The sequence below is a fragment of the Drosophila innubila genome, assembly GCF_004354385.1.
Source record: "Drosophila innubila isolate TH190305 chromosome 2R unlocalized genomic scaffold, UK_Dinn_1.0 1_C_2R, whole genome shotgun sequence".
Lineage (NCBI taxonomy): Eukaryota > Metazoa > Arthropoda > Insecta > Diptera > Drosophilidae > Drosophila > Drosophila innubila.
The window spans coordinates 19,949,084-19,967,627 of record NW_022995374.1 but is presented as its reverse complement, the minus strand read 5'-3'; the positions used below and the strand labels follow the sequence as shown (position 1 = coordinate 19,967,627).

General features: G+C 39.4%; 2 protein-coding genes across 4 annotated transcripts in view; both read right to left on the bottom strand.

Annotated features, from left to right (window-relative positions):
- Positions 1–486: 486 nt before the first annotated feature.
- Positions 487–18,544, bottom strand: part of LOC117785720 (filamin-A) — a 33,777-nt gene continuing 15,719 nt past the window's right edge. For 2 of the 3 annotated variants that reach the window (XM_034623921.1, XM_034623922.1), the window contains 7 exons: positions 10,239–11,250; positions 9,497–9,717; positions 6,808–6,956; positions 3,907–5,998; positions 1,804–3,296; positions 1,121–1,300; positions 487–1,060 (listed from right to left, as the gene is read on the bottom strand). In XM_034623921.1, coding sequence (XP_034479812.1) covers positions 929–1,060; positions 1,121–1,300; positions 1,804–3,296; positions 3,907–5,998; positions 6,808–6,956; positions 9,497–9,717; positions 10,239–11,250 — 5,279 coding nt within the window. In that variant the 3' untranslated portion in view covers positions 487–928. Of the gene's footprint in view, positions 1,061–1,120; positions 1,301–1,803; positions 3,297–3,906; positions 5,999–6,807; positions 6,957–9,496; positions 9,718–10,238; positions 11,251–16,062; positions 16,357–18,544 lie in introns of those variants that run through there. The other variant, XM_034623924.1, reaches the window with a different exon arrangement.
- On the bottom strand, positions 13,213–13,908 carry LOC117785721. The gene is made up of 2 exons (XM_034623925.1): positions 13,788–13,908; positions 13,213–13,727 (listed from the first exon to the last, which is right to left on the bottom strand). Exons 1-2 carry the CDS (start codon positions 13,839–13,841, stop codon positions 13,344–13,346), a joined length of 438 nt encoding a protein of 145 aa, XP_034479816.1. The 5' UTR covers positions 13,842–13,908; the 3' UTR covers positions 13,213–13,343.

Sequence of the window (18,544 nt, the reverse complement as noted above, 5' to 3'; positions counted from 1 at the left end):
TTAAAGAACTTCTAACTTTGTATCTACCCTGCAGTTTCGGAAATCCTTTCAATTCATTTTCCTGCCGTTTCCTTGCCGCTGTTGTCATTTTGTTGTTAGTATTGTAGTAATTCTGTCCGCTAATCGGGTGATTTTTAGCATTTTTAAATTTGAGCTAATTGGCACATTATTGTCGGACAAGAAATTTTAAGATAATTTAAAGTTAATGGTTAGAGTCTCCGACCTGCCACAAACAGATCTTTTCAGCTCGAAACCCTGGGATCGAGTTCCACTCTGCCATGCTAAAGGAGAACAGTCATTACATGCTTATCCTTTTCTATACCTCCATTCCTCGCCACTTGATATTCTGGAACTCCTTTGCGGCAAACACGACTCGCTGCTCAATAATCCCCAACATCGTTATCAACTGGGATTGATTAAGAATTTTATAAGCTTCTTTGAGGAACTCTGGACGGAACAGACATTGGGATATTGGGAAAGACAGGATTAAGTTGTATCATATTTTGTGTATTTGTATCGAATACTTTGTTACACTTTTCGATCAATTATAACATTGTATATTATCATAATAAAGATTAGGCTTACAACTATAAGAACAGAAATCTATTCAACGTAGCGCCGAAGCCATTTTAGACTTTTTAGACTCATGATTGTTTCGTTCGGTTTCGGTTTCGGGTTTTAAACTAAACTCTAGTTAGTAGTCGTAACATTTATATACTCGTATATATATATATAATAGTTGATAATAGATATGTTGTAGCTCCGATATTTGTTAGATTCGCTAGAGCGGCACACAGGTTGTGGCACGACGCGGTTGCGGATGAGGCTGGAGCTGAAGCTGATGCTGAAGCGGATGTTGGGGCTGATACCTTATGGGCAGGGGACTCAGGCCACTGGGGAAGACGATGACATGATGGTTGAGCTGGCCTCATATGCCCTGCAGATACCTTCGTAACTCCTCCTCAGTGTCAAAGATCATGACCGGGAACGGGGAGCCAGGCACAAATTCACCAGCCCATTTCACCTCAACACGATAATCGCCAGGCTCCGTCGGATCGTACTACGAAATGGAATAACAATAATTAATAAAAAAAAATCAATAATAGTTTGTTAATCTTACCTTGCATAGAATAGTGCGATCCTTTTGACTCTCGCGTTGCATCTCGACGCGGAAGGCGCCTTTGGGTCCTCGCACTCGCACCGTTAACTGACCGGCGCCCGCTCCACGTGTGTCGCAGATGAAACGCGATTGGAAGGTGGCCAGCACGCCGTGCTCTATGCCAGGGCCGTAAACACGCACCTGTTTCAAAAAGAAGAAGCCACAAAGATTATTAGTCATTATTTTTAGATGATGATCACATGGTTTTGAAACTTAAAAACTAATCAACCAATTGAATAAAAATTTAATTTTATTATACTATATATTACAAAGCAAATATTAAGAAAAAAATTGCCCTATTCTCAATTTCCATGATAAATTTTAAATAGCACGTTTTCATTAATATTTGTATAATAAAAATGAAAAAAGTAGGTACTTTTAGTTAAAATTTTTTAAATTATATCATTGTTTCAAATTTTTTTTAATTTTACATAATAACTACGAGTTCATTTTAATGATAATGGTAAAAATTTTAAGTAGAAGTGTGACCTGTTTCCAAGATACTATACATTTCAGATTTATCTAGTCAGGTTTGATTAGTTGTAAAATTTAAATTCTTTTTTCGCGAATCTTTTAAAGATCTTGGAAACTAAAATGATCTAAACAGCCGAAAGTAGAAGAAAGTAGTTTTCAATTGGACTGACCTTGCTGGCATCGGGTGCTCCGGCTACTTTAAGGGCAAACGGAGAGCCCGGCACATTCTGTCCGCCGTATTTGATGGTGAGCAGATGACGACCCGGTTCCTGGGGCTTAATATTTAGAGTGAAGGTGGCATCGCCGTGATCATACAGTTCGCAGTAGGCCACCTTCCGAGAGCCGGCACAGTGGGCTGTGAGTTCTCCGGGTCCGGCACGTCGTGTGTCAATCCAGGACTTGATATCCTTGCCAACAATGCCGTGTCGCAGTCCCTCGCCGGATGCAATCACCTTGGAGGCATCCATGGAGGAACCAACTGCAACGGTGAGGGGACAACCCTTGACCAGGCGACCATTCCACTTGACGGACAGCGTCAAAGTGCCCGTCATGGATTTCTGGGGTGTGTAGGAAGCCAACCAGATGTTCTCGCTGGGACGTGGCTGAGCTAGACTCACCGGAAGTGCAGTGCTATCTTGGGTAATCAATATAACCTCTGGTCGGCCCGCTGGGGCATTGGAGGCATCGATGGTGAAGTGCGCCGCCTCGCCAGCTTGAGCGGCTGCCAATCCGCGACCCATGAGCACCACCTTATCCGCCGCCTGTTGACCCGTGACGAAGGCACTGCGAGGACACTGGGTGATGGTAAGGCCACTCCAGGTCAAGTCCAGATCGTGCTCACCCGCTGCCAGATTGTCACCCGTAATATTGAGACACATCTTGCCGTCGGGCAACTTATCCACGGGTATTTCAATGCCATCGATGCTGCAGACCAGTTTCCCGGGTCCCGCATTCTCCACATCGAAGATAATGCGTGAGGGGAGTATTAGGCGACCGTCGTGATCCACCAAGGTGCCCCAACCACCCACCGGAGTAACTTTCGTGGACTCCACGCAGCAGACGCGCCACGGTGATCCCGGCAAGCTGCCACGATTTGGACAACTGGCGCGAATCTCATAGCTGCCTACGGATAAAATAACGTAGGAGATGCGCCATTCATTGTTGCCCAGCGCCTTGATCTTCGGCTCTATGCGTTCCCCGAACTCATCCACGCGTTCGATCTGCACATTGGGCGCAATGGGGCAATAGACGACAAAGGAGGCCTCCTTGTTCCGATGACACACCTCGAGTCCATGTCCCGCTGCCCGCGCATCGTTGCGCACTCCACTCGCGGATGCACTGAAGCTGAGCGGAGAACTGGGAATCGTCTCTCCGCCGTACATCACTGTCAACTTGTAGTTGCCCGGCTGTGAGGGCACAAACTCCACGTTGTAGATTCCCTCGCTCTGTTCGCTGATCAAAACGGGCAGACTTTGATTCGTCGGCGAAATGGCAAATGCTTCCAATTCAGCGGTGCCGGCATTGTCCGTGCGTACAGTAAAACTATTGGAGCTGTGCAGCGCCAATGTTTCCTTGGTGACTCCTTGGACACTCACCTTGCTGCTGTCAAATGCCTCGCAGGTGAAGGGACTGCCGGGCAAAGGCTTCGATTGATGAAGTACCTCTGCAAGGGAAATAATAATTAAATGGGAATTTCAGTAGTGATTGTAACCAAGGCTGCAAAACTTCAAAATTGTGTAAAAGGCGCGGTTTGGCGGTTCGAGCCATAGAGCAAGACATTGGTTCGGTTTGCGAATTGGTTTATATACCTCCTGAACCCAAGGTTTGGGTTCGAGCCCTGGTTCAATTTAGTGCCAAAAAATATTTTAATTATATACATTTTTCTCTACATTTTGAACTGATTAAATTTTTTTTAAAGAAATCTAATTTTGATGATAATTAAAATTTATTTGAAGATTTAAAAATTTACTTATATTTACTTATCGAAGTCTCAAATAATTGAGTAATATTAAAAAACCATAAAATTTATGTAATTATTTTTTTTTCGAACCGAATCTTTTATTTTTGAAAGCGGTTCAGCTTAGGTTCGGGTTCGCAAAGTAAATAATTGCAAGGGTTCGGTTCATGATCTACGAGGTTCGGCTAAGAACCGGTTTGCAGTCTTGATTGTAACTCTTAAATGATCAGCGACTTTTGAAGTCCAAAAATATCGATTGACTCCATGAAGTCGTCTACAAAGAAAACTATCGTCTTTAGCTAGAGGTTCCACTTACCGATGACACACTGTCCTGGCTTATTAATGCTGAACTCGGCCTGCAGATGTCCGTTCTTGGTCTGATAACAGCGAACGGGCAACGCCTGTCCGCCGGGACCAGAGACGACAACGTCGAACTCACGCGCCGGACGCTTCACAGTGTCGATAGCAAAGGAGGTGGTTTTGCCCACCCGTGCTTGATAGAGTCCCAATCCACTGACGCTGATCTCCTTGCCGGCACTTGCGGGTAGTACATTGATCTCGAGGGGTTTCAGGGAGATGGGGACATCGTTGAAGAGGATGCTGATTTTGTGGGGCGCCACACGAGTGGGTTGATAGACAATCTCATAGACACCAGACTTGCTGGGACCGCGGATGGTGTGTGGCACCTCGGTGGCGCCACAGCGAACCAAGGCAGACAGATCTCCCTGTCCGGCCTCGTTCAGGGAAACCCCAATGCTGGCGGGACGATGACACAAGGCCTCGCCCACCTCGGTGATCTTCACGAGCATGGGATCAAAGGCGCAGAGAGTACGAGTGCCAATGTGCTGTCGTGTCTCCCGATCGATGAACCTGAGCGTATAATTCCCAGTCATGTGAGTTCGGAACTCCGCCGTCTGTCGGTTGATCGTGTACGGTACGGGTTTCTGATCCGGAGCGAGGATCTCAACGATCTGATCATCAGCTGGGAAATCAATGGCCGCCAAGCTGCCGATCTGAATGTGCTGTGTATGCTGTTGGATGTCCACGCGGAAGGGACTACCATCCACGGCCACCTCATTGAAGGTAATGTTGACATAATGTGGTTCCGTGCTCTGTGGCACAAAGGTCACATCGTAGAGCCCACGGGCACAGGCCACCACCTCGGCCTTGACGGTGCTGCTGTCGGTGGACACAACCAGCTCTAGAGTTCCCTCTCCCGCTCCCGCTGCATCCACACTGAAGGTGACCGGTACTCCCAAGGTGACAGGACCATATTGTTGCTCCAATCCGCTGATGCTGACACGGGAGACATCAAAGACATTACAGCTGAAGGGGGAACCATTGATGTGCTGATCACTTGCCAAAACACTGATCAGATGACGACCCACAGTGCTGGGACGAAAGGAGGCACTGTAACTGCTGCCTCCATCGTGCTGACTCAGCTGACAATGCTCGTTGTCCCCCGATGGGGAGGTCACAAATATCTGCGGCTCAATGGAATCGAATCCCTCTAGCTCAAAGGTACTGTCCATCTTGACGGCTGCTTGTTTAAGACACTCCCCAATCGCCTGGGCACGTGGCAGACCCAAGGAAGTCGGTGTGGCAGCTGCAATGTGGCAGCTAAAAGGGGATCCTGGCACAGGATGTCCATTGAATCTCACGGAGAGCGAGTGAGCAGCTGCCTCCGTCGGCTTAAAGTTCACCTTGAAGCGTGCATTTCCCTCCGATTGCACAAAATTCGGGACATTTTTGCCGTTGACAGCGACAATGATCTCCAGATTACCTGCGCCCGCCTGGGAGGCATTGATGCCAAAGCTTACGCTCTTATTGACCACTCCCGGTCGTATATCCGTTACAATAACCTTCTCGGCGGAGTAGGCCTTTAGCAGGAAGGGACTACCCTCCACATGACCACCTCCTGGTAGACGCACCTCCACGGAATGATCTCCCACCTCCATGGGTTCGAATTTCACATTGTACCCGAGGGAGGAACCCAGTGCATCGATCTTAACGGGAACACTGCGTCTTGCCGGTCCCAAGACCTCCACCGTTGGCTTTGTGTCCGACTCCACGACAAACTCAAAGAGTCTTCCCACGCTCACCTTATCCATGGTCTCGGGGGATTGAATACGCGCCGCAGCCGCCACTCGACAGGTGAATGGGGAACCGGGAACATCCTGGCTATTGAAACGCAACTCCACCGTGTGACTCTCGGCCTCCCGAGGCGTGAAACTGATCGCATAGGTGTGTTGACCCTGGGCTTGAGCTGAGGTGGGAACTCGTCCGCCATTCACAGTCACCTCCAGATTGCCAGGTCCTGCCTGGGATGTCTCCACCAGGAAGGTAACTGGCTTGCCCACCGTTCCACTGCTCACATTCTTCACCTTGATGGCGCTAACATCATACACCTAAATGGAGGAGAAAGAGACTAGTTAGTGATTGCAATTAAATGATCAACGAGTACAAAAAGTATCGTTAAAGATCAATTTTTAAAGTCAAGAAAAATTTCTGAATGAAATTGATAAAATCATTAATAAACCATGATTAAAATGGCATTCCGATTGAAAATCGGTTGATATTTGATAAAATTAAGGCAGTTTAAAGTTGCTCAGACTTTGGATCTAGCAACTTTTCAAGTCAAAAATTTTTGTTCGATTTGGCATGATATTGTAAAGGAAAAGGCTCAAAATCAAGTTTAAAGTGTTGTTTTATACTAAATTTGACATAAGAAATAAGTTAAAAGTAAAAAGTTGAGGGTTAAAATTTTCAATTTTCATAATTCCTTAGTATTGAAATCAATGTCTCGATCAGTTATGTCCAAAAGTAGGATTAGAGCTGGGAAGACTCTCAGGAAACTTTTTTCATTCCCATGTCCAACTTGATAACTTGGGTAGTTCTTAGGTTTATGGTAAATGGTCTTGCAAGATCATTTTTATGTGGATTGCATATAAATTGTAACAATTTTGAATTGTATAATTTTAAGCTGTTTTTCTGGAAGTTCGACTACCGGACCTTTCCAAATTATCTATTGTTTTTCTTGACTTGCAATATCTTTAGATACAGATAAAACTGGAAATATTCTTAACTTTGTGTAAGCTTTCTTTTTTAATTCGAAATCTAATCTTTTTATAATTCTACACTTTTTTTCGGGATTAGTCCTTAATATGTAAATTGTCCTTGCGGTTTTCTGCTCTTAAGAAAGATTTCTTATACTCACCTTGGCGGCGTAGGGACTGCCGGCTGTGGGCAAACCGTTGACAGTCACATTGACGCGATGTTCGCCGACAACTCGGGGCACAAACTCGGCCTTGAAGACACCCTCGGCGGATTGATGCACCTGGGCAGGAACTGATTGCCCAGCTGGACCTTTTCCATTTTGCAATTGTTTTTATTTTTCATTTTCATTTTAGTATTATTAAGTTTTTAATTAAGTTTTTGGTTTTTGTATTTGATACGAGTACGACGCGACCGGAAACGAGTTTTATTTTTGTTTTTAAATTGTTTTTTTTTTTTTTATTTGTTGAAATTCAAATATTAAGCAGTCCGTTAGCAGTTATTTATTGGTTTAATTGTTGTGTCATGTGGTTAGTGAAATTGTTGATGGTGTTTGTTTATTTGTATTTTGGTACGCGAAAGTGGCAAAAGAATTTGGAAAAATGTTGACTTTGATTAGTTGAGGCATTCATTGAATTTAAATTTGTGTGTAAAAAGGTTTTGAAAATGAACAATGCCAAAACTGTAAGGTTAGTGGGATTCTGATATTGTTATTAGATTGTACACGTACTTGCAGTGCGGTTAGTTTGACTTTATAATTGATTTATAAATTGTTTTATAACGAGAACTAAAAAGTTAGTAAATTTAAATGTGGTGTTGTTGTGTTTTTGTGTAGGTCAGAGACAGGAGACAAAAACGATATGATAAACCCCTGGTTATATACTAGGTAATTTATTATTAATATATGTATATATATATATACAAACTGACAGATTGCCTAGCAAAATCTGAAACCTAAAACATAATCACAAATCATATGGGTAAATCATTTTATTTGTTTGCTTTTACATAATTCAAATTCAAGGCGCAGTTTTTATTTTATTTTAAGACAAAAAAATATTCAAATTACAGATTAGTAAATAATTTGGCCAATTTGGCTAAGGAAATTGGTTAAATAGAGTGTAAAATACTTCGTTATTTTATTGTTGCTGTGTCACTTGGTGCTCGGTACAGTAGTACTTCATATGGTTGATACGCGCTCTCTTAACGATTTTATTACGGACTTTGTTAGACGGAGATTTTGATATATAAACAACTAGTATATACATTTATATATAGACAGCCAAAAACAGACAGAGAGAGAGAGAGAGAGAGAGGGTACTCATATATATAGGGGGAGAGATATTATATATAGATAGTTAGTTAAGTATATATGCATATATATATTCATAGAGTCTAGTACAAAAGATTTCGCCGTCCTGAAATATAATACAAATATAAAACGTGAGCAAATTATTACAATTAAGGGCGTAAGATTACAAACAGAAAACACACTCAAAAACTAGATACAAATAATACAAGTAAACACCCCCTCACACACACACACACACACACACACATATACACACACAGTTTTACACCCACGTATAGACATTGTGGTCATGACATAATCCGGCAATTGAAAAGCCTGCTCCAAGCTTCAAGTCTAAGTACAGCTGCTGCTAATGCCTCAAAATGTAAACGAAGCAATCGCCAAATGATAAATTTAAGGCATAATTACATATACTAAATAATGAGCACCACAGCACCACCGCACCATCATGGAGTGGAAACACACACACACATACAATGTCAATGGCAGCGTGTGAAATTATGGAGTGGGGGAGGGAAGTGGAGGTGGATTGGGAGACGTGACATGCTTGAGAATTTTCAACAACAATTTCCGTACATTGTGCTGAAAAGTGTGAAAATGTGAGTGGGAAAATCAGCTTGTGCGATGCGGAATACGCTTAAAGATACAAGTTACAAATGCATACACTCAGAAAACAATCTCTCCTTGTCCTAAATCGCAATAGAATTTAAATTGCCCTAAAATTAAAAAAACTTTTGTAAAGTTCTGAATAATCTCTTAAGCTACATGAATAAGTTTCCACTTTTAATTAACAAAATCATGTTTAAAGCTTAGGAAAATTCGTCCCAAATTCATGTAGAAATTTATTTTTTATTAAATAAAATCTTATTAAATTCTAGAGTAAAAATTGCACTAAAATTCAGAAATTTACAATTTGCCCGAATTACATGAAAAAATGTCCCATTTAAGGAATTAAGAAAAATAGAAAAAATCAATCTTAATATATATAAAAAACATTTGACTTTTAGGGCGTACCATCTTAGAATTGACAAACTAATTTCATATTTTAAGAAAATTCGCTTTAAACTATATAAAAGCAATTATTACTAACATATTGGGCGTATTGCCTTAAAATTAAATTTTTTCCTTGTAAGTTTAGAAAACGGGAGCTACATTTTTAAAAAATTTCCGATATTCATTAATTAGGGTAAGATTTTAAAGTTAGATATTTTCTGAGTGTATAGATACAGATACTAGTATAAGTTTACTGTATATGTGTCGTGTGTGCTTGTGTTTGTGTGTGAGTGTGCAAAACTGATACTCGAACAATTAACATTTATCAAACGAGCAATTAAATTACAATTACATAAAACTTGAACCACAATCAATGCGAATGCAAATCAAATGCAGGCGAATGACTCACAGAGAGAGAGAGAGAGGGAGGGAGAGAGAGGGATAGACAGAGTGAGTGGTAGATAACACTGATAACAGTAAATTCTGTCTTTATTTTTTTTGGCTGGGGGTGTTAGTTCAGTCAGCATCCGTTGTGCCATCTACATACCTTCGACGTTGACCTCAATGTCTTCCAAACGGCCGCCATTGTGATTGATAACAAAAGAATTGGTCTGATGCACGGGTCCAGGTCCACCTAGGGATACCTGAGGCCCGGCCACGCCCCCGCTTATGCTGACCGTGATGGGGCAGCCGGGTACGGGCATTTTATTGAAGGAGACATTGATAGTGTGCTCACACGACTCCGTTGGCACAAACGAAACGGAGAATCTGCAAAATGGAGAAGAGAAAATGGAATCATGAATATGAAATAATTGAAGCTGTCGCTCTAGGGATGCGTATCTATTCTGAGAAACGATATTTAAAACAAGAAAACAATATGGTATTCAACGAGATATAGGATTGAATCTCATCTTTAATTCTTTATTTTACATTTAGTGCACAATTTTGATCTAGAATTTAAATTAACTTGAATCTAAATAATGTTTAACTATTAAACTGAACCTTTCATGGTAGTTATTTACGGAAAAAGATTGATTCAGTTCCTTCTCTTTACCAAGTTGGTTATTGTTGTTATTGTGAAATATTGTGGCTTAGTTACAATACATAAAATGTGAAAGTATTCAAGGGATTTTGATTTTGACATGATAATACATTTTCTTTAGATTTACATACCAATTACAGAATTAGCTAAACTTTAATTTCCGATATTAACGATATCAATTCAATAGTTTCTCATGGATACACATATTTATATATTTGACATATCGAATAATTGTGGGTCGACTTACCTTGCACTGCCCTGGGGATGCACCTGTGTGGGAATATTCTGTCCCTTGGCCGATATGGTAATCTCGAGGTTTCCCTCACCCGCATCACCCGCATCCACGGTGAATTGTACAGGTCGACCCATTGTGCCACGGGAGACGCTACCAACTACTACCTTGCTGGCATCATATGACTTGGCCAAGAAGGGGGTGCCCTGCACCGCAAATCCGTTATATTCCACATTAATCGAATGTCCACCGACGCTGGCAGGAGTGAATTCAGCGGTGAATCCCGCATGAATGTCACCAGTAACGCGTACTGGGAGCTCCCCGTGTGGTCCACGAACGCTGACCGCAAGTTCAGCGGCACCGCCACCGCTCACCGTGATGTGAAAGGACGAGGGTCGATTGACGGGTATGAGCTCCAGATTGGATAGATTGATGAGGACACGGGAGGTGTCCGCCACGGCACAGACGAAGGGACAACCCCGAACCGTCTCGCCATTGAATTTAATGTCAATCAAATGGGACTTTGCCTGCTCCGGTGTGAAGGAGACGAGACAACGACCACCGCCCACGACCTGGACATGATTGGGCACCTCGCCCTCATTTATCGATATCTCCAGTTGTCCCTCGCCCGCTGCACTCGCGTCCACACGGAATTGACAGGGTTGACCAACAACGCCGCCATTCACTTCGGTCACTTGGATCAGGCTGGCATCGTAGACCTTTGCTATCAAAGGTCCTCCAGCGATCTTCGTGCCATTGATGGACGCATCAATGATGTGCGTTCCCACCTCGGTGGGTACGAACTCAATGCGTGCAGCACCATTTGCCGCCTCATGGGTGACTCTGGCATTCAGCTTTGACTTGTTTGGGGTCAGAACCGTTGCCACGCACTCGCCTTTACTCAGGCTTTGTCCAGGAGGCGGCAGTATCTCAAAAACCGCCGGTGTATTGGCGGGCACAAGGCGTGTGGATTCGCCCAGAGCGGTTAATCCGGGTGACGACATGATCTCAGCGTGCCACGGTGAACCTGCAATCAATCCAAATCAAATATATACATATAACAATAGAATAGATACAATTTTCATCTCAGCTCTCAGCTCAAAATGATATTTGATATTTTTGTGTTGCTACGTTTTCCCTCAAAGAATAAACCCATCCACTGTTGGCTGGGTGGGTTATCTGACCCACAAAATTATAGTTCAAGTAATCGAGATGCTATTAACTTATTTGTATGCCGCAGCGAGGGTTGCTTGGTAAGTATACTAGTATGACCCACACAGTGAGTTGTAGTTCATGTAACTTACTTCACTGCGCGGGTTGAATAACTCATTAATTTGACAATTTGAATACAATAGAGCAAAATATTTTTATATATTAGAAAATTCCTGTATTCTTATCAGAGCTATGATAAGTTATAATATAGTTTTAGTACTTAAATTATTAATTTAATGAAGGTTTTTGCTTTTTCTAAAACTATTCAAAAAAATTTTATTTTGGCAGATTTTCCTCTTTCGTAAATCACTAAAAGAAGCTTAGCAAGTTTTAAGAAAATTCTATGTACTATGAGCGAATATTATTGAAATCGGAGAATATTAATGAACATAATAAAAATGTACATATGTTACATATAAGTAATAATTTCCCTGAGGTTTCTTTAATATGTAAAATTTTTCCACCACACACAGTATAATTAATATAGTTGTTAATTTAATAAATATATGAATTGCCAAGTGCATACTTTCATATCTTTAGTGACTTTTGATTTATAACTTTATAACTGAGACTAGTTATTTTCGTGGCAACCCTCGCATACCTAAGACAAGGTTTCTATTTGGATTTCGCATTGTTTTCCGCTGCGTCTCATTAAAATTGTCGCAATCTGTGCCGCCTCGTTGCGAGTTACAAGTGCGTATCTTTAACCGAGTATCTGTATCTGTATCTTTAGTTGTGTCTTTAGCTGTTGTTGTTATTGTTGCTATATCTGCATTTGTGGCACACACACAATTTAGACGATGCGTTGTTGCAATTGCTTAGACAATCAAGCAGTGTAGATTATAGCACATTAATTGGCCAAAGCCAGTTTAAGCCAAGTTAGCTGCGAGTCGTTGCCGCTTTGACAATGTTGCAAAACGAAATGAAACGAGCTCAAAGCCATTATGGAAAGAGGCTTAGATACTTGACTTGCAACAAGCGAATTGAACTTGGTATTTGCAACTGCATTTCCAATTACAATTACAAGACGCACGGCTTGTTAAATTTGAAATGTTTGCTTGGTTTTTTTCTTAATATTTTTCTTTTCTTTTATTGATTTTGTAGTCGATTTCGTTGTTGTTGCAACGCGCTGCAAACAAAAGTAAATGTTTGCAACTTTCCACACATTTCTCTTTTGTTGCACTTTTCCTTTTAAGCGCTCGTTTCGGTTGCAGCTGCTGCCACTTTTTATGGCATTTCCATGAAAATTGCCACAACGCCTCAGCTCAGTTCAATGGAAAATCAAACTGTTGCGTTGTCGCTCAAAAACTCGATTTGAGTTGGCACTTTTTGTCTCGACTTGCGCAAATCATTTAACGTAACAAAAACTTTTGTTTCCTCACCCAGTGAGCAAGTCAGCTAAAATGGGTGTGACAGACTATAATAACTGAGCTTCAATAAGGTACAAATTTCTAAATATTTAATTTTTCAACGAAAAAAACTAAACAATCAACAAAATAAATGTTATACTCTCAATATCTTTGAGATATTTTATAACAGAAGATACTAAAAACATATAAATGCTAAGTACTTTAGAAATTAGCTTTGTATATTTTTAAATAACAAAAAGCTAATCAGTGAATATTCTATATATCCTTAAGATATATTCAATTTAATTGCTTCTAATATTAGCTAAATATTTAAGCCTTCTAAATATTTATTAATTTTAGTAATTTAAAATCAACAATCAACAAAAAAAAATATATCTACATCATTTTATTCAATTTGAAACTGATAATTATATTTATATTTGCGATACTCTCTCAGATGCAATAAACAGCTGAATACAATAAATAATTGACTTGTTTCTGTACAGGGTATCTGTCAGTCAAACAATCAATTATTTATCAATTCAACTACTTAACATCCTTAGAAGTTATGCGGATCCATTTCGTAGCGCTTTAAACGCTCGTAATATTGTCCAAAAAAGAATGACTCCAGTTGAATGAGCTTAAAGCCCCTATAGAAAAACTCATCCACATAGCGATTATTGTACAACCAGATGCAATGATTGGGCAAATTGGGTAAAATCAGCTCTAATTTTAGTGCATCCAAATCACATGGTACATGAATTGTCTCAAATTCAAATGGCATTTTCACTGCCGTCCTCACAATGTGCCTTCGATTTTTATTGCTATTAATTGCAAGTGTTTCTTTTGAATTGGTTTTGATTTCTGGCAAGGATGATTCTCTGATTTGAAGGGACTGCTTGGGATCTGGCAACGCTCTGCCGCAACTTATTTGCATGCAACTCTGTAGCAAGTGGAATTTCATGTAGATTTCTTTATTTAAGCCAAGTTAAGTTGCGCTTACCAATGCAATAAAAGCGCCTGTCATTGGGAGTAACAACTTTTGTGGGAATTGCATGATGCAGCTGTATATATATAAGTGTGTGGGTATGGGTGTGTAGTAGTACGATGTGTGTGTAGGTATTGTTCAGTATATAGTACTACATTTCCTGATTATGCCCGCTAAGCTTGCTTTGTCTGCTGCTAGAGAGAAAACAGCTTTTGGCCAGTCCATAATGAAGCAAATTATGGCCAACATGTTTACATTAATCAAGCGAAAATTGATAACAAACACTCAAGACACGCACAAATAGTTACAGCTCGATTAACCAGCAATTACTTCATGTCATGATGAACAGGTGAGACGACGACGTCATACGCTATTCAATTTAGAGATGAACAAAGACACAGGTAATTCCATTGTAGTGTGGACAACAGAAAATGACAGACAATGGTGTATAAGGACATCAACAAGAATGTCAGGGTGTGAGCAAGCCAGGGTACCAACTTAAGTTGCTTGCAAATGCAAATGCAAATTAAATTCATTCTAGTTTGTAAAAAATTCATTAAATTTATTTTTAAAAGAAATAAATACTAAACTTGTTCAAAATAAATATTTGGCAGCCTGACTCCATTGACAATTAAAAAATTAATTAAATTAAAAAATTAATTTAAAAATCTATCAGTAGTCGATATTTTTGACTCCAAAATGTGTAAAGTAGATTTCACTTAACACATTCCAACAACACCGAATATTTGTTTACATGTTTTCAAAAGCAATTGTCGCTAAAGTCAAAAGAAATTTTCGGAATTTAATAATATAAATAGTCAAGGTAAAATCCGCAACCCTAACAAATTTAACAATTTCCAGACATTTTTAACTATTCTTGTATTACTTGTATCTAAATTGTCTGCAGACAACGGTTACAGTCTGCCATTTGCCAAGTCAGTATATTTAAAAGCCACAGGCTAGAAGCTAAATACCGTTAGCTAGCCATCTAATAAAGCTTTTTAAGCAGCAAGACAAGCTCATAAATAAAGGTCTAAAAGTCACATTCTAAGTGCGGTCAACACCTGGCTGGATATTTACAATACATGAGAAGCTCGCGCTTCAATTGCATTTCTGACTAACGACTTTGATTAAGTAGGTGATTAACTATTTACAGCAAGGGTATTTCACAGCGATTGAAGCTTTTGTAACGTCTAAGCGAAAAGAAAAGTATAATTGCAATTTGAGCTACATTTTGTTGTATACTAAACGATCTTAGATAAGTGGCACAAAAAATAAATTGCATTCCGTTGGAATACTAGTTTCAATAAAAAAAAAAACTGCTTGTTAAAATTGTTACTTGTGGCACTTTCTATAAATGAAGAAATATTTGAAAGTCAAAATTAAGATGAAGAACTGCTTAAAAAACTTGATTCATTATTAAAGATTGCTGTTTAACTAGATTATGCTTAACTAGGATGAAAGTTGAGACGATCACATAAATTATATGCGTATAGAGTAGTAGTAAACTAGTGAAAATAGCTCATATACGAAATGAGAACAACTCACGGCTTTATAGAAATTCTGGAGATATTTTAAAATTAGTGTGTCATAGTTATTTTTTAATAACATTAATAAACAAAATAGTTTTGAATATTTCAAATAAATTTTAAATTATTTTAAATATATTTATATATTTCTATGGTTTCGAAGAGTATTTTAAATGCGGCTTTATTCCTTACTAACTCCAAATACAGGCTTTGGCCGGTTTTCTTGGCCGGATTGTCTTGATAAGCGGTAAGAGGCAAGTGGCAAGTGGCAAGTTGTTGTCGCTGGCAGCGATCAACTTTTCCGGCATGCGACCGTAGAACAAGTGCAGTTACAAATAGAATGCTGTTATTCAATATGCAGATGCCTAAGTGTGTGTGTGTGTGTGTTCGAATGTGTGTATATGTATGTGTGCGTATATACAAATCGGTTACGTGACTGCGGCATGCAACCGTTAGATGGCCAACAGCTGCCGCAGCAGCCGCCGCAGCAACAAAATTCAAAGTCAGAATGTCTGACAGCAACCGTAACATCAACAGTGAAGCCTAATACATTTCTTTGTATAATATAACTTATTATTCATTTTAAAAACTCATTTAATTTTATGCAATAAATTGCAAACAATAAAATTTGGTTTAAATAACAACGACATTTTGTATTTAGTTTTTAGAGAGTTTAACAACATCTCAGTGCGTTATATTGAGGGCTGAATGTGCATAACTATGGAATTGTTTTTATTCGATTTTTGTGAACGAAGATTTACGTTTTGTGGCGTCTGTTGGAGTTGCTGACGATGCGTTTGTTGGCGTTGGTAGCGTTTTTTCTGCTTCTTGTTATTGTTGTGGTTGTTGTTGTTGATGGAGCAGTGCAAGATGTTGTTGTTATCGTAGATAGCTGAAAACGCGAGATTGGACCTTTTCTTTTGTATATCAATTCACAATTGTTGTCGGCGGCACGTCTGAACTTGAACCATTTGGTAAAAAAATAAACGTTGTTTAACTCGCAGCGATTATGTCAGCGCCTTGTTAAATATTTAATAATACTTGTGTATATTTATTATTTTATTATTTTTTTTATTATTTATATTAATTTTTTTTGCTTTCGCTCTTTTTTTTCTTTATTTAAATGCTGCTAAGCGAATTTCAACCAAAAAGAAAAAACAATTTAAAACACCAAATTTATTTTTGTTGATTTTCACATTTCGAAATTATTTAACAAAAGTCACGAATCGCGCACGTTTTTATCGCATTTTTTCACAGATTTTCCGACGCGTTGCAATCATTTTAGTAATTTATTTATCATTTGTTGTCGTTGCTTTAAACCAGTTGCCTAAAAATTTCACTTTGAATGTGGCTCATAAAAATCACAGAATATAGAGAGGGGGAAAAGAAATGAAATGGGAGGAGGGAGTTGTAAAGTTTTGGGCTTGTATGCCAATATGTTGGCAACGGAAATGGCCATAAGCGAGCGAGCGAGTAAAAGCTCAGCTCTCTGTTTACAGTTTACAGTTTTTAGTGTTGGCCAGGCAAAAAGAGGGGTGTGGCAGCAGTTCATTAAACAGGCAACAAAAACAAAAATGAAAACGAAATGTTGGCTCAAATATTTGTAGTTGTTGTTGTTGGTTGTGTCAAGTCTTTGGGAAAGTAAGTGGTCGACAAGCCACGTCAAACGGCAGCGAGGGAGAAAAAGAGAAAGAGAGAGAGAGGGAGACGAAGACGAAGAAGAAGAAATTGCAATCTGCTGTGACTGATCTGAGAAATACCTGAGATACGCCCTTGCCACATACGTGTACTACCTGCAACTTTATCGCTACCTCAACCTCCACCTGCAAATGTATCTGTATCTCAACATGTATCTGTATCTATAGCTGTGTGCAGCCAGCCTGACAACCTATCCCAACGGGTTTCAAGCTGCAGCCGCAGTACAAGTACGACTACGAGTATCTGATGTGGCTTTGTCATGGGGCGTGCCACTTCCTCCTGCAGCGACAAACAAAGGCATGCAACAAGTGCGCCTTGAACCAAACACAAAAAATAAAATTGAGAAAAAAAAAATGAATAAGATATCAAGAAAGTACGAGGAGTTCGACTGTTAAACATCTAGTATGCGTAACTTTGCAGTCGATCGTTTTGATTACAAAAATGTATAAGAAATTTAAGGACAAAAATAAATTTAAAAAAAAATAATAAAAAAAAATCAAGCTATAAAATATTCTAAAAAAATATTTATAAAATGTGATCAACACATAATGAATGGCGAATTTAGTATCCTCTACATCGCCAAGCTTACGACTAGATTTTTTCTAATATATGTAAGATTTTCGCTCAAAAGATATCATTTATAGTAACTTTATTTTATTTGAATTAATGCAATAATCGCGGAAAAAATACACAACAAATAAAAGAAAAATATAAATTATACTATTAATAATAATATCTGAAATCTTTTCTCTGTTTAAAAACAGATCGAGATACAATTTGCAGCTAATATCCAAAAAATATCACATATTTTGTGTGCCAAGTCCCAAGGTTGTAGCTCAAAAGATGCCTATTTAAATCGATTCATTTTTTTCAATTGTGAGGGAGAAATTCTATAAAAATAATACTGAACTAGCATATCTGGTTGCTCTAACTCTTGTAGTCTCTGATATCTAAGTGTTTATACGCACAGACAGTCATTGTCACAAATTCATAAGCCTTTGGGTTTTTTTCAGTACTGGGCTAAAAACTAAAATAAAAGGAAAACAGTGAAAAAACCAAGCGACGACAGCAGATTGAAAATTGCAAAACAAACGGAAAAAAATGCAGACCACTTCCCTGCTCAACAGTGAGTGTGTGTAAGTATGTGTGTGTGTGTCTATTTATGTTTGCACTATGTGCGCCTGTCGCTTGATTGTTAGTGTTGCCATACGGGGGCCTTTAACTTGGCCAATAAATACGCTAAGTTGCGGCATGTTGCAAGTCTCTAAGCAAACACAAAATGGCTGCCGCACAATGTGTGTTTGATGAAAATGGAAAATCGCGCATTGGTGACACTTTTTCAGAGCTCACAACCTTTGAGCCAAAATCAAAATCAAAAGCAGCTGTCAAGTCCCATTGAAAATATTTCAGTTTAAAGGTTCATTAAACTGGTTTTTATATATTTTTTTCGTAGCGCGCGCCCCACACACACACACACACACACACTAATATGAGACCCAAATACGATGAGGGCAACTTTGTTGTTGGCAACAACAACGACAACAA

Excerpts from the sequence above, each read along its gene's own strand:
- LOC117785721 (XM_034623925.1), bottom strand. The coding sequence starts at position 13,841 with ATGCAATTCCCACAAAAGTTGTTACTCCCAATGACAGGCGCTTTTATT. Across the intron at positions 13,728-13,787 it reads CAGGCGCTTTTATTGCATTG|AGTTGCATGCAAATAAGTTG; the intron begins GTAAGCGCAACT and ends CACTTGCTACAG.